Genomic DNA, 15,389 nt, shown 5'->3' on the forward strand with positions numbered 1-15,389 from the left:
CCTGTAATTATCACGTGGTGTTCAGGTCCTAATTAATTGGTTCAGGTGTGTTTGATATGGGTAGCAACTGAAATTTGCAGGAAGGTGGCTCTCCAGGAACAGGGTTGGCCACCTCTTGTATAGAGGGTAGTAGCTATTGAAAGTACTTTTCTGTCTGATGATATATATTGTTATAAAATGTTATATAATCATTTTGAAAAACCAAAAAAGAATTACCAAAAATATATAGCAGAGAAAAAAAGTGAACAAGACAGTGAAAGGCACCTACAGGCATGCACTTCTGGATTGTCTGGGCATGCAGGGTTCAGGTCGGATGGTGAGGATGAAGGTGATGATGATGATGATGATGATGATGAGGGTGGTGAAGGTGACAGCTGTTGTGGTTCAGGTGCCGAGGACGATTTCTCCATGCAGGTAGGGTTGACCCAAAAAGCTTTTCTTTTGCCATTACCTTTCTTGCTGGTGCCGCCCTGCTGGTCAGACTGGAACATGTCCTCACTGCTGCTGCTGTGCAGACGCTCTCTCTGCAGCAGCTTGTCCACTCGCTGGATTATACACTCCAGACTCTTGTCCACATTGCCCCACACCTTTTCCTGTAGAAAAGACACGATTTGTATAAAGCGCATACCCCCAACTTTGTGAATGGGAAGGGAAGAGGATAGAATATAGACTTTATACAGAATAAAAATGCATTTGTCTATTGGGAAGTCCCCCAAAAAATATCTATGTATGTATGTATGTATTTATGTATGTACCTATGTATGGATGTACATGTATGTATGTATGTATGTATGTATGTATGTACAGTATGTATTCAGGGATGGGAAATAATACTTTAATAATGCAACAACAGTTCTTAAATTCACTTTAAAACATACAAACATAATAAAATAAAATAGAATATGCAATTTTAAATTGTATTAATTTACATTGTCACAGTATTAAAATATTGTAATTAAAATAAAAATATAAGAGAAGTTTTCTTACCCACTCTTCCTCATGCCAATCAACATGGAGGGATGAACGGCTGTTGCTGCCACTCCATTTGGCCAGCAGTGTGTCTTGATCGTTCCTCAGCACCACCTGCTCTGAGTCAGCCGAGGGTGAGTTTTTCGAGGCGATGTACTCGGGTCTTGCTGCGTTCAGGGCCTGCACTGCAGACGCCAGCAGTTTACAGTCACACACCGTCACTAGCTGTCGAGTCTGAAAGTGAGTGAGAAAAACAGATTATAGTTTCAGCCAAAGACCACGCTGGGGACAAGTAAAAAAAAAAAAAAAAAAAAAAAAACAACTCAAAATTGAGCTATCAGTAAGCCTCTCCCTAGAATGCAGATGAGCAGATGGCAGTTGACTATCAGTTGCATGAGTACCAGAACTTGAGCATCTTTAGGTTAAAGCACCATAGAGAAAATCTAAAAGTTTGATCATGTTTATGTAACACAAAACAATCAAACTATGTGCCTGGGATTTTGGCCAGGAAGGTTTTGTCTAAAGTTTTCTATCACCAGTCGAAATGAAACTCAATAAAAGTCATACCAAGTATATTAACATTTAAAGGAATCAGTTCCCCCTTCCTTGCATAACCTATGCCAATGTTAATAGTGGTTACAATTAAAGTCAGGTTGAGAGAAAAGTGTCTCAAATTTTGAATTAGACTGAATTGCATCAGAAGAAAAATTTTATCACAGCAACCATTTATTATCTGTCAAAAACAACTTATTTCAGCTCCGAATTACAAGAATCTTCTAGGATTTTCCAAATTTGAAAAAATCCCAGTGCGTGAGCCAGGCTTTACCCTGCAGTACACAAACCGTTTCATGATACTACCAAATTATTGTATTTAATAAATACAGGGTTCCCACTCTTTCATGTACAGCAGATTTAATGACTTTTTAAAAGCCCCATTCATTTCAAATCAAACACCTTTTTAAATTCCCCTAGCATGTGTAGCACCATGAAAGTCCTTACTGTACTTAATATTTCACTTACACTTAATATTTACATTAAAGTGCCCTATAATGAAAATCTGCGTATACCAAGGCATAATAGAACAATACGATTTCAGTGTATGGAAATGGCCATACTGTGAGCCTAAGAAACCATTGTTTACTAGTTACCATGTAATTTCCATGAGTGTAAAACCCTAGCCAATCAGAGAACAAAACAAACTGTGACGAGACATACAAGCCTTGCCCTCCACATTTGCATGTATGATTACTTTAGGTCGTTCATCCAGGCCTGACGTCATCAAGAGAACACAGGCTCATATGTAGCTCTGAGAGCATTAAAATGCACAACTCGGGCTGCTTTTAATAAGCAACAAAGTTTTCTATCGATAAAATAATGATAGTTTCCCTTCACTAGTTATTTTATAGCTTCTATTTAACTTACTAAGAATGTGGGACTTTTATGTTGAAAACACAACGGCAGATTGTTTACTATGCATTATTGGGCAACGACATGTTCAAACTCACATCAGGATCCAAAATGCAAGATTTACAGATCATACAATCATTTATATCCACTCCAAAGAGGCATAGGGTATGTTTTATTGTATCTTTTGTTCATTTATAGTGCTTATTGTGAAATTTGATGAGCACTTTTCAACAAACACATGTAGACTGCTGAATCGTGGCAAATTACTACAAATTACAAATTAATTAATTATTTATTGTCATCTGCTCATGCGATGATATTAAGCTGAGTTTTATTTGACATTATCGCTTAAAAATACAATGTGATACATCTCTAACGGTCTCTTTTGTCAAGTTTAATTATAAATTAGCCTTTATCTCGTGAGCAACTGAAGCCATAAGCCTACTATGTAGAAATCAAAGAACAATTTAACTTATTAAACCAATGCAATATATGGCGCCTTTACAATATCATAGAAAGGATGATGTTTTGTATGTGTCATTTTCAAAAAACATTTGACTATTGTCATGTTTAAAAAAAACTTTGTTAAAATTTGTTAAATTCAATGCTGGCATAATTCAAATGTATGAAATATTGACATATGTGCATTATTTATCATGGTTCCTGTACAAGATATAAATTTAAGATTTTAAATGAAGAATTTACCAGTTTTTTAAGTTCTGTTTTAACAAATGTAATTCCAATGTGAATTTAAGCATTTTCAGTGACCTGTGTTTGCTTTTTGAATACTTTCCAGGCCTTGCATCCACATGTCTGAAATTAAAAGGGTGGTCTAGAGTGTATTTTTAAAGTTTTGTTGTGTTTATAAGATGAAAAGCTATATGTGCTCATGCTTCATTTGTAGAAAATCCCATTGTTTTTTTCATTTATCTTACTTTGATTATTTACAGCTACTCAGCTAACATGAAAACAACAATCATATTTCCTAGTTCCTCCAAAAGCCTGCCCTTAAAAACCTTTATTAGTCAGCTAACATAATGTGCTGTGATTCTACCAGCAAGCTCTCTGAGACGATTACAGTACATTCAAAATTCTGCTGCACGGGTTTTGACACATACTTCCTCGCGCCGTCATATCACTCCTGTACTTTAGCAACTTCACTGGCTTGCTGTTGAGTGACGTATTGATTCTTAGACTCTGATTTTAACATATGTGCATGGGCTAGCACCTGACTACATCTGTGACCTGGTAACTCTGGCCACTCCCACCCACAGTCTTCGTTCTTCATCTGGATTTTTGCTCTATCAGCCACACTGTAAACTAAAGACCATGGGTGGTTGTGCTTTTTCATACAGTGTGCCTAATCTATGGAAAGGCCTACTCATCAGCATCAGGTATGCTGTTTCTCTGGACTGTTTTAAGAAACTTCTCAAAACTCACCTTTTTACCATTGCTTTTAACTTAGATTGATTATTTTTGTTAATTTAATCATCCAATTGTACTGAATCGTTCATATTTTATTGTGGTCTTTTTTACTGTTTTTATTGTTCTGCGTTGTTTGCCTTGTATGCCTGTAGCGCTTTGGTCTGAGAAAAACGCACTATAAATAAAATGTATTATTATTATTATTATTATTATTATTATTATTATAGATGGCATATTAAGTTCCACTTGAATGCTCCTCGAAGAGTATGTGCAACATGAATCAGTGTAAATTGAAACAAATGTAAGCTAGCAACAGTAGCTAAGAGGGGCAAGCTTATCGATAGGTAAGTTATATGGCCAGAGCCAGATTTACTCTGAAACTCACCTTATCCGCTAGGATGGCGAGGGTTCTCTCCATGCCGTTAGCGGAGCGTTCTTTAGCGGCGCGAGACAGGCGCTCTGCGTAATAGCTGACCTGAGTCTTGAGCGTGTTGATATGGGAAATTATCTCTTTGGCACGGACGATATCCTGAGGAATGTAGACGATGGACTGGGAGCTGGACAGAGCACTGCTGCTGGATCAGACAGAGCTGGGTTACTTTAACTCACACCATACTAGCAATAAACACAAGCATACATTAGTGCACACTAACAGACACATAATGATTGAGTGTTTTACAGAGCATTTCAGTGATTCTCTAGAAACTTCAGGTCATCAATCTTGAAATTTTTATGAACAAAGGGGGTCATCGGAGCTGCAGGGAAATGTCGCAATTAGCTCTTTAAATGGCAGATCTGTTCCCCCAAGTGTTTCTTATAATACAATAGGACAGCAATAGTAGGGGATACATCTTGGATAAACAACAGTACAACACATGGTTATCAAGGGTAGGCGTATATTTCATATATGAATATATTTTAGGGATCCATGGTTCTCAATATAATATTGAATTGTACGATAAGACGATTCAATACGCGCTAGTGAATAGCGTTTTGGTTTAAATAATTTATGTGCAATTTATATCTCCCCGAATTGACTGTGTGTGCCTCTAAATCCATGAGCTGAGATGAGGAAACTCCTCGCCGCGAGTAAATATCCAATCACTGTGCTCTAAAGTTAGGGGGCGCTTGACCATCATTCCACACTTTAACATTGCGAGCGGTGGTGAAGTGAGGCTGAGGCAACAGTACAAGGAAGCGCCAGCGAAGTGAGGCAACAGCACGAGAAATCGCCGGCGTATTTCAAATCTGTGGTGTGAGGACAATTTCGGTTTTGCTGGTAAGTATAATGCCAATAAAAGAAAAAACGGTGAACAAAAAACTGTGTGCAAGCATTGTTTTACACGTATAACCATGACAGCACATCTGCAGCGCCAACACCTAGCAATATCACTGTCTGAAGGCAGGATAGCCGAGAAGGTAATAATGTCCTCCAAATAGCAACATTCCCTGGCTGAATCTTTCAAGCAAACATACCCAACTGGTTCCGAGAGACACATAAAAATAATAAAGGCAGTGCGCGTGTTTATTGCTAATGATTTGCAGCCGTTTTCGATGATGGGAGTCATTTTTTTTATACAATACACTAGGAATTACTGTACATTTCTTGGCTTTTAAGTAAAAAAAAAAAGAATATTGCAATAAATCATTTTTTTTCTCCTTAACCTCTAACTGTTCCTATTGCCGAAATAATAAAAAAACATGTGTCAAGCCATGAGAACCGAACCGAACCAAAAACCGTGTTAAAAACCGAGGTATGTATATATAGATATAAATATATAAATATATATATTAGGGATGTAAAAATACATTTAGCCCTCGGTTCAATACATACCTCGGTTTATATATATATATATATATATATATATATATATATATATATATATATATATATATATATATCCACAAGAGTGCTGTCTGGTTCTTAAATCTGATTGGCTGATAGCCGTGCTATATTCTGCAAATAAAAGGACCCATCCAGCCTCTTAACCCTTTACCCTTGTGTATTACTCCGCCCACATACAGTGACAAGAAGATGACACTCAACAGTTTGATAATTATTGGAGCTGTTGGACAACATGATCTTCTTTTGAGGCTTTTTTAGTTTAGAATGTTGTTGTTTAGATTGCATCTATGCATTTTTTTTTTATAAGAAATCTATAAGCCTATTTTAAAATATTTATAATTTCTGAGAGACAGCGCGTTTGCGGCCATTAGCCAGTCAGACGGTTGACGATGTTCATCCACAAGATGATGACAGAGACTGCATAATAAGCCCTAAGAGAAAAACAGCATCATTTTAAACGACAGCTAATCAGATCATTAAATAGGTAAATGACTTTCTAAGACGATCTCTCTCTTTTGTATGATGAAGTGCTGAATTTTTACCATGGTAATATTGTGATCTCAAGATTGCAACAGAGAAATACTGGGAAATCTCTATAGACTGATGGAATTTCATGCCGTTCAGCCTTATAATCTTAAAATGTGAGCAAAATAACCTTTTATGTCACCATTTTAGACATTATGCTAGAGAATCAGTCAAATACTAGCTCTAAAGTGACGTAAGTGAATGAGCAACAGCTTCTGCTGTTCTGACGCCAGCTGCAGATGTGAAACAATAGTGAAAGAAAGTAGTTCCTCTTGTAAAAGGGTTATTAGACTCTCAGTGTTTGATTTTCTTTTTTATACATACGATTATGCCATCGAAATGTTGTATAAGTGCAATATCACACGAGTAGCAGTGCAACGTGGCTGTATATCGTCACTGGTGGGACACTACGGCGCACGCCTCCCACCGCACGCACCAGTGCCGATATACAGCCAAATCGCTCTGCTACTCGTATGATATTGCTCATATACATATATAAACCTAAATTCTAATGCTCGGTATGAACTTCAGTCGGTTGTCTTGACCACATAAACAAGCCAAAATGCACTGACCATATTGTATATATACTGGGCCCAAAACTAACTTTTTATCAAAGTTATTGACATTTAATTTGCCAATTTCTTTTTGTTTTAACCAGACATAAATCTGCTACTTCTGTAACTTACCATATATTAACATGTTTTTATTAAAATACAATTCAATAATAATGTTTTCTTAATGCTGTAGGCTTTAGAGGTACAGTAGATGTATTACTTGGATATTATTAATGCATAATATACTGCAACTATCAACAGAGCCCAAACGCTTAAATTCAATTTTAGATTACTCAACAATCAAAGAAAAATGTCAAATAAATTGCACATTAATCAGATTTAGTTTATTTGTACACCTAATTATTACATTCTGCATTTTAAATACTTGCTCAAATTGAATAATTTACACACTGGGTCCATAACTTCTTATGACCTATTATATAAACATACATTAAATAAGACATCACTAACAGGTTAAGCTTAATAAATGAATACATACATTAATATATACGCATACAAAGTGCATATATTAATATAAACCTATTTACAGAAATGCTCTTCTCTAAAATGTGTTTCTCTAGTGAACTACCATGCTGAATGACTTGACTGAGGTAAATGTATTGCTATGTGAAATGTTATTTACAAGCTTTATTATTGATGTCCTTCCATGGTTGAGCAATAACATGAGAAGTTCATTCATGTTTAATTTGTGCAGTGACTAACTTAATGGTAATCATGTTCACTCGTGCTCCAAAGCCTGAACTGAAATGTCTATACAATGATCTGTCATGCTACATATAACAAAATAAAATAGACAGAATTTAAAAGAGAAGACTGTTTTTTTTTTAATCAATTGTAACAAAACAAAAAGAAGTGGCTGATTTATATCTTCGTGGATATTTCACCCAATTACTACAGTAGATCAGCCTAGAAAATAAACATTTGCTTGAGAGTGAGAATGACAGGGATCAAAAACAGAGAACAGATATATATATGTGTGTGCTCAGCAAAGACAGTTGCATTACACACTCCAAATTTGTAGCGACCACATAGAAAGGATGATAGCAAGACGCAATAATGATTATTATTCTGATCCAAACCATAGTGAGGCAGCCTATGCATCAAGGGTAATTAGGTGTGAAGACTAGTTGTGCCTCCAAATTTTAAGCCAGCCCTATTAGAACATTCAGAGTTAAACAGTTGATTTTTACAATTTTTTAATCAATTCAGCTGATCGCCATGTCTGGCAGGAGCACTTATAGCTTAGTTTAGCATAAATCATTGAAGCTAATTAGACCATTAGCATCTCACTCAAAATTTACAAAATAAATTATTATACCATTTTCCTATTTAAGGCTTGACTCTGTACAGTAGATATAATTACTAATTTTACATTTTCTAGAGCAATATTGCAAGGAACTATCCTCTCATTCCTGCCAAATAACTTTGCTGCTTTAACATGGCTGCAGCAGGGGCAGTTATATTGTGCAGCACCTGAAATTAATTCCTGACTAAGTAACTAGGTAAAAGTGTTGCATAATATCATTGGGCCTGCAACAGCCATGGTACAGCAGCAAAGTTCCTTGATTATTACATTATAATTTTTGAGCAAGATGCTAATGGTCTAATCCCATTCAATAATTTTTTGCTAAGCTAAGCTATGCTAAAAAGATATAAAAAGGTAAAAACAAATGTTTAACTATGAGGGAGATCTTAAATGAGAATAGCTCCCCCCCCCCAAAAAAAAAAAAACAAAAACAAACAAACAAACAAACAAACAAACAAACAAACAAACAAACAAAAAAACTAAATAAATAAATAAATAAATTAAAGAAAAGTGAAGTGTTCATTTAAAGGCATCTCCTCAATGATTAAGATAAGTGCTGGTTATAATGCAACCAATGCTATGCAGCAATGCTGCTCACAAGGTTTTTGATCAGAGATGTCATGCAGAAAATGTGAACAAACCACAAAAACAAACAAACAAACAAAAAAATAAGTTCAAACTAACTCACCATTCCTCCTCATAAATGCTGATCAGAAAGCAAAAATGCAATTAAAAAACGGATGAAAAATAAATGAAGAGCATATCTTAAAGAAAAACTGCTACTGATGTAACATAAGCAAACAACACATAACCAAGAGCAGCCCAGAGAATGTGGTAAATATTAATGAGAGTAATGATTCAAAACAGACTATACACATTCTAAATTACTAAAAGGCAAATATAGTTAACTAAAAAAGTTTGTGGAAAAAAAATAGCTAGAAAACAAGATTAAAGGGATATTTCAATAAAAAAAGTATTTAATCACTATTTACCCACCTTCATGTGGTTCCAAACCTTCACGAGTTTCTTCAATTTGTTAAAAACAAAAGAAGATATTTTGAAGAAAGCTGAAACAACCATTGACTTCCATAGAAGGAAAAACAAATCCTATTGAAGTAAATGGTTTGACAATTTTCAGCTTTCTTCATAATATTTTCTTTTGTGTTCAACAGAAGAAAAGAAGTCAAACAAGTTTGAAACACATGAAGGGTGGGTAAATATTGACAGAACTTTCAATTTTGGGTGAACTTTCTCTTTAAAAAGCAAATACAATTATAAACAAAGCCGACTAAATGATAAGGCAAGGGGAAAAAAATAATGTGCTTTTTAAAAGATACAATAGTCTTATACTTAAAAAAATAACACATTACTCAGAATTCACTCACTTAAAAGTGGTACCAAACCTTTATAAGTTATTTGAAGGGGTGCTTGTAAGAATGCCATGACGCCTTTATAATAATGACAAGATGCGTCATGAATATGAAGGACATTTTATGTATGCTTATGTAAATGTAAACTTAAGGAGCAGTATGTAAGTTTGAGAACCAGTGGTTGGACTATGTACTGCACTCCTGGATCAAAACAAATGCAAGCGCAGGTTTGCCAGATTGAGGACCAACAAGGCTGATTTAAATCGTGTTCCATATAAGAGCAACGGCACGCGATAGAAGGAATATTTTCCATATTAAAAGGAGTTTTTGTCTAACCAACATTTCGAATTGATATTAGAAATGGCTTCTATTTCTTGCAGCTGAACAACAGAAAACTGACAATGATCACCTCAGGTAAACCTCATGTGTTTTACTCAGTGTTAAATGCTAACAATGTAAGTTTGAATGACATTTATTGCCATACTACTGAAAGCAGCAGCAGATAGTTCATCTCAGATCTTGAAAATGAAATAAACCGTTTGAAATTGTCTGGTAGAACTGTGAAATAATGCAAACCAACACATATAAGTGATTCAGCATGTACATTTAATAATGTTGAAGAGGTTTAATAAGTATTAATTAGAGTATAAACTTTACCATTTCATGAGCAAGTGAATATTCTTCGCTTCTGAATGGCTGTATTTTAATTTCTGTTGTGATTCGTTTGGTGCAAACAGCCAAATTGTTTATCACTGCAAACCTCATCACGTAGCATGTTGTTAGGACACAGAGTTACAATGTAAGAAATTGTATACAATGAAATATATATTATTTGCTAACTAATAACCTCATGTGGAACTCTGAATCTGCATCTCATTTCAGAGTCTGCTACTGTCCACCGTAGGTCACATTCCGGTTTAAGGACACTTGCTTTAAGAGCCTTACTGAATAAATTAATAAAAAATGTGATTTTCAATGAGGGCACCCTAAGGTGCTGAAATATATTTGGCTAACCTGGCATTGGGCAGGTTAAAAAAACCAAAACAAGCACATTTTCAAAGCTGAATAACCGACTTCAGCATTGTTTTTTAGGTAAACAAGAATGGTCACTTGGCATGTTTATTAAATATCTGCAAAAATATTGTGGTATTTTTATGCTTTAGAAGAGTCAAAAACTTACATACAGCACCTTTAAGTGTCATTCTTTCAGTTATGTCATTTTAAAATTTGTGATGTCTTTGTTATGATAACTTGACAAACAAATACATCATATTTGACATTGACATTACCAAGACAACATAACTTGACATAAATCTGTCATAAACATGATTGTCATAAGGCTATTATAATTGTGTCATGAAAATTTTTCTGCACATTTTTCTTTCAGTGGAACACATCGAATTTGTCTTTAAAATTAATTAGTAAAAGTCAATAATATTTAATGACATTTTAATGACAAATTCAAAATGTATTACTGTAGTTGAAAATAACTAACTAAATAAATAAATAAATAAATTGCAGTTATAAAATTCCTGAAAGTTTTAATGACCTAATGACAATCATGTTTATGACAGATTTATGACAAGTTAAGATGTATTGAGGTTGGTCAATCCAAAATCGCATTTTATATGATTTAACTGAGTGAATGGCACTTAACGACCTGTAAAACCGAATAGGTTAAGGCAACTCAAACCATTTGAGTTGAAAAATAATCTATATGAGTACTGTGAACTTACTCCATTTAAGTTGAAGTAATGAGATATTTAATTACCTCATTACCTTCAACACTAAGTTTAAAACTCTTTTCAAATGAGTAGATTTAACCTTCAGTAAATTCTGACTGAACTACACTTAATTCATTTAATAAAGTTGACAGTTGGGTTTTACAGTGTAGTCAAGCATAAAATCTCATTGTTTTTCATGAAGTGTCAAGTCATGATTATAAATGATTAATGACAGTCTTATGAACCCGGCTTCAAGTGAAACATTACCTTACTTTCTTTATTCTGTTGAATATTAAAGGCTAAAAACCTTTAACCATTGACTTCCATAGTAGAAAATACAAATACTATGGAAACCAATGATTACCAGTCTCCAGCTTCCCCCAAACTATATTCTCTGGTGTTCAACAGAAGAAAAAAAGTCAAATAAGATTTTAACTAAGTGGAAGGTAAGTAAATAATGACAGAATTTTTAGTTTGGGTGAACTACAAATATATTACAAATATATTACACATATTAAAGCATATCGGAAACTGATCAAATCTTTTTAGGTAAAACAATACCAGACAGCTGGTTAGCCAAACAGATATGCATCAAAAAATGCTGTCTATGGCTTAGCTTATCACCACAAATAATGATAGCATGATAGCTTTTGCTTCACATGCATACAGACGCATACACACACATGCAGGAAATGGTTTACGTTTTGCAAAACCAGGCCAACTTACACTTTCTTTGCCTCTTCAAACTTCTGCAGGAGTTTCCGTAGACCACCGCTTTTGAAGCCCTGACAGTGAGCCGCAGGGGCCCCGATCGTCACCACATCATAGGTGTGATCTAGATCAACAAACAAACACACACATACACATAGCCAGTTCACACTTCCCACAAACAATCATAATGAATAATGAATACATAGTGTAAGCAATAAACTACACTGATGAAAAGCAAGTTCTTAATATTGACTTAGAGTAGTTTGTTTCTTGGGATTATTCAATAGTACATGCAGATCTACAGTGGGTACGGAAAGTATTCAGACCCCCTTAGATGTTTTACTCTTTGTACAGCTTCATTTGAGTCCAGCTGTGTTTGATTATACTGATTGAACTTAATTAGAAAAGTCACACACCTGCCTAAATAAGACCTTACAAGATCATAATGCATGTCAGAGCAAATGAGAATCATGAGGTCAAAGGAACCGCCTGAAGAGCTCAGAGACAAAATTGTGGCAAGGTACAGATCTGGCCAAGGTTACAAAAAAATTCAGTTGCACTTAAAGTTCCTAAGAGCACAGTGTCCTCCACAATCCTTAAATGTCCAGCCAATCTAAGCTATCAAGGGCAGAAAAGTCTTGGTGAGAGAGGTAAAGAAGAACCCCAAGATCACTGTGGCTGAGCTCCAGAGATGCTGACGATAAACACAATCGAAAAGCGCCCTGGAGTGTACGAGCCTTTAAATTGCAACTATTACAGCTATTTTTACTATTTAACTTAACTGTTGTCTATTTGAATATATTTAGAATGTAAAAATTCCAAATTAAACAAAAAGAGCTTCAGTTGTAACTGATGTGTTGGTGCTCTTTGGATAAGTTATTAAGAAAGATACATAAAAAACAAAACAAAAAAAAAAACATAAGAATATAAGGGGGCTAATCATTTTGTCTCCAACTATAAATAAATAAAATATATATATATATATATATATATATATATATATATATATATATATATATATATATATATATATATATTATAAAAAAATTTAAAGACTTTTATAATTAGCACACAAAGCTGCAGTAATTTAACCAATAAAACAGAATATTGCATCTTGTATTACCTATATTATTATCATTATTTTATTACTATTATTATAATACTATTTCCAATAGAACTACAGGAATTGTAAAAGCAAGACTGTGGGTCAAATCTAAAAGAACAGCTAATGTCCACATGTATTTTTGTGTTGAATGCATGAAAACGTCTGTATGTGAGCTTATCTAACTGTTAAATGCTGAATAACACCTCCTACGGACGGCTAGGATTCACTCACATACACCAAAGTGGACAGGAACATAAGTGGTATAAAAGTGACAAGTGACAAAAGCAGTCCAAACGCAGAGGATGACTAATGAAATTCCACAGAATAAAATAAAGAAGAAGAAAAAAAAAAGGATCTAACCACTGCCAGACTCATCCTGAACCCTCATCCTCTGCACGTGGAGGTTGGTGGGCATAAATTCCAACTTCCTCTCTGCTTTCAAATTACTGGCTTTAAATGACGGACCTGTAGGAGACAGAGATAGAAAGAATCGCTTGACATCACTCTATCATTCATATGGAGTAAAAATGTGTACTATTCTTATGTTATGGTTGGTCACATAACTGTATTCCATTATTATTTTGCATGTTTAAAAACCAGCAGATTATACTATTATACAATATATTTCACGCCATGTACTTACTGTTATTCAAGTATCTACTTAATAAAAAAAATATTATTAGTATTATTAATATTATTATTAGTCATTCAGGTTACTGGTGAATCTTATATAGAATTGTACAGTATTTTTTGTATATATTGTATAGTAATAGAATAGTTTTGGGTAACTAGATACTGTGACTAGATACTATAATTAAACTACCTAAGCCTTGAAAGAGTAAAGTAAAGGATGACTTTTAGGTAATTTATTCACAGATACTCAAAGTATTAGCCTTTAATACTGTACATAAATTCAACAGGTCTGTATGCACTGTTTTGCTTGTTAAACAAAAATGTTTTGGTACTTAATCATATTTTTTAACTTATGGTTACATTTAATCCGGACAATTGCATGCTTTCTGTTGGAAACAGTTAATTAAGTAAGAAATCGACGACAATTGATGGTATGTATGAAATATGGTATTTCAAATGTTTTGTATCTTGATATATAATTGTTTAAGTTTTTAAAGTACATGTAAAAGCACCTGTTTCACTCAAACTCTATAAAGTTAAATAATTAATTTTATGTTGTCTATGCATTGATATTAGTTAGTGCTGTCAAAATTAGCACATTAACACATGCGATTAATTTGAAATAATTATCGCGTTAAAACAAATTAACGCAATTAATGCAGTTGCAGTTTTTTTTTCTCTGTTGTGTTCAACATGCAAAGAAATATAGATAAGACCAAGTAAGCACTTTTAGAAGGAAAGTTTCAGTATAAACAATTAATGTCGCATTACCAGCTATCCAGCGTTTCCTCCAGAGTTTCATCTAATTTTGTATGTATCATTTTTAAACTTTCGACTTTTGTTTTAATTGAATTTGAAACCAAATGCAGAATGGAAAGTAAACCCTCGCATTTTGTGACTCCCTGGTCCTTTAAGGTAACCAAAAATCACTGCTTACATGGTAGACTCTTAATAAGAGTATTATCTTAATCATATTAAAAGCAGAGTATTGGTGTCCATGTAAATGTACTTAGTGAAACTCAGATGATGTCGCAAGCTGTCAAAGACTGCCTTTAAGATGATTCCATGCGCCCTTAAATGTTTCATTAAATTTGACGTGTTTCCCCCTTTAACACAACTTTTGTAAAGCCACTGGTTCACGTTGCCATGTCAGAATCCTAGTTAAATACAGCCATACTTTAAAATGCTTAGTTTAAGCAAATTTGATGAACCCGATCATGCGTGTCGAATAATCTTGGAGGCAGTCGCTCACTGGCTGCACTGTCCTGTGTGCGTTTTATGTGTGTGTGTCTGTTTATGTGCACACACTTCCTAGCAACAAGAACAAACATTGCCTAAACACTGCCGTACAAATCCCTCAAAGTTGTTTAAATGTTTAGAGATGGTGTGACCAAAGTACCTGTAAGAATTAGCCTTTGGTATGACACAACCTGCGGATGCCTTTGATGTACCGCTTGATGCTTCTTACGTCCTTGTCGTAGCACCAGTGGCAACAAAATTAGGCACCAAAATGCATTTGCTGATTCACTGATTCTGCTTGTGAGAGACTGTTTTCACTCTCAGCTCACATCATTCAAAAGAAAAGGTCCACATTGTCCCCGATAATGTCAACAGACTGGACGGTTTAAGCAACTCGCTGAATGTAAAGGAGGACTAAGCAACATTGTTTCTACTTTATAATTAATTTTCTCAGCTATCAGCAATACAACTTTTCAATGAGTACAATTGTTCGTATTCCATATTTGCAATGCCCGTATTTATTTATTTTTTTGCAGTCCACTTAGAATAAAACA

The 15,389-nt window shown here is 34.5% G+C and overlaps 1 protein-coding gene across 40 annotated transcripts in view; it reads right to left on the reverse strand.

The window, feature by feature from the left end:
• The window catches only part of inpp4ab (inositol polyphosphate-4-phosphatase type I Ab), a 142,854-nt gene that overhangs the window by 58,442 nt on the left and 69,023 nt on the right, over positions 1-15,389 (reverse strand). For 6 of the 40 annotated variants that reach the window (XM_087256150.1, XM_087256147.1, XM_087256144.1 and 3 more), the window contains exons 11-16: positions 13,324-13,428; positions 11,874-11,982; positions 8,742-8,759; positions 4,187-4,373; positions 988-1,203; positions 269-593 (exon numbers count right to left, since the gene is read on the reverse strand). In XM_087256150.1, the coding sequence (XP_087112276.1) occupies positions 269-593; positions 988-1,203; positions 4,187-4,373; positions 8,742-8,759; positions 11,874-11,982; positions 13,324-13,428 (960 nt within the window). 40 annotated transcript variants of the gene reach the window in all.

This window comes from Danio rerio, chromosome 6 (genome assembly GCF_052040795.2).
Source record: "Danio rerio strain M-AB ecotype USA chromosome 6, GRCz13ab, whole genome shotgun sequence".
Lineage (NCBI taxonomy): Eukaryota > Metazoa > Chordata > Actinopteri > Cypriniformes > Danionidae > Danio > Danio rerio.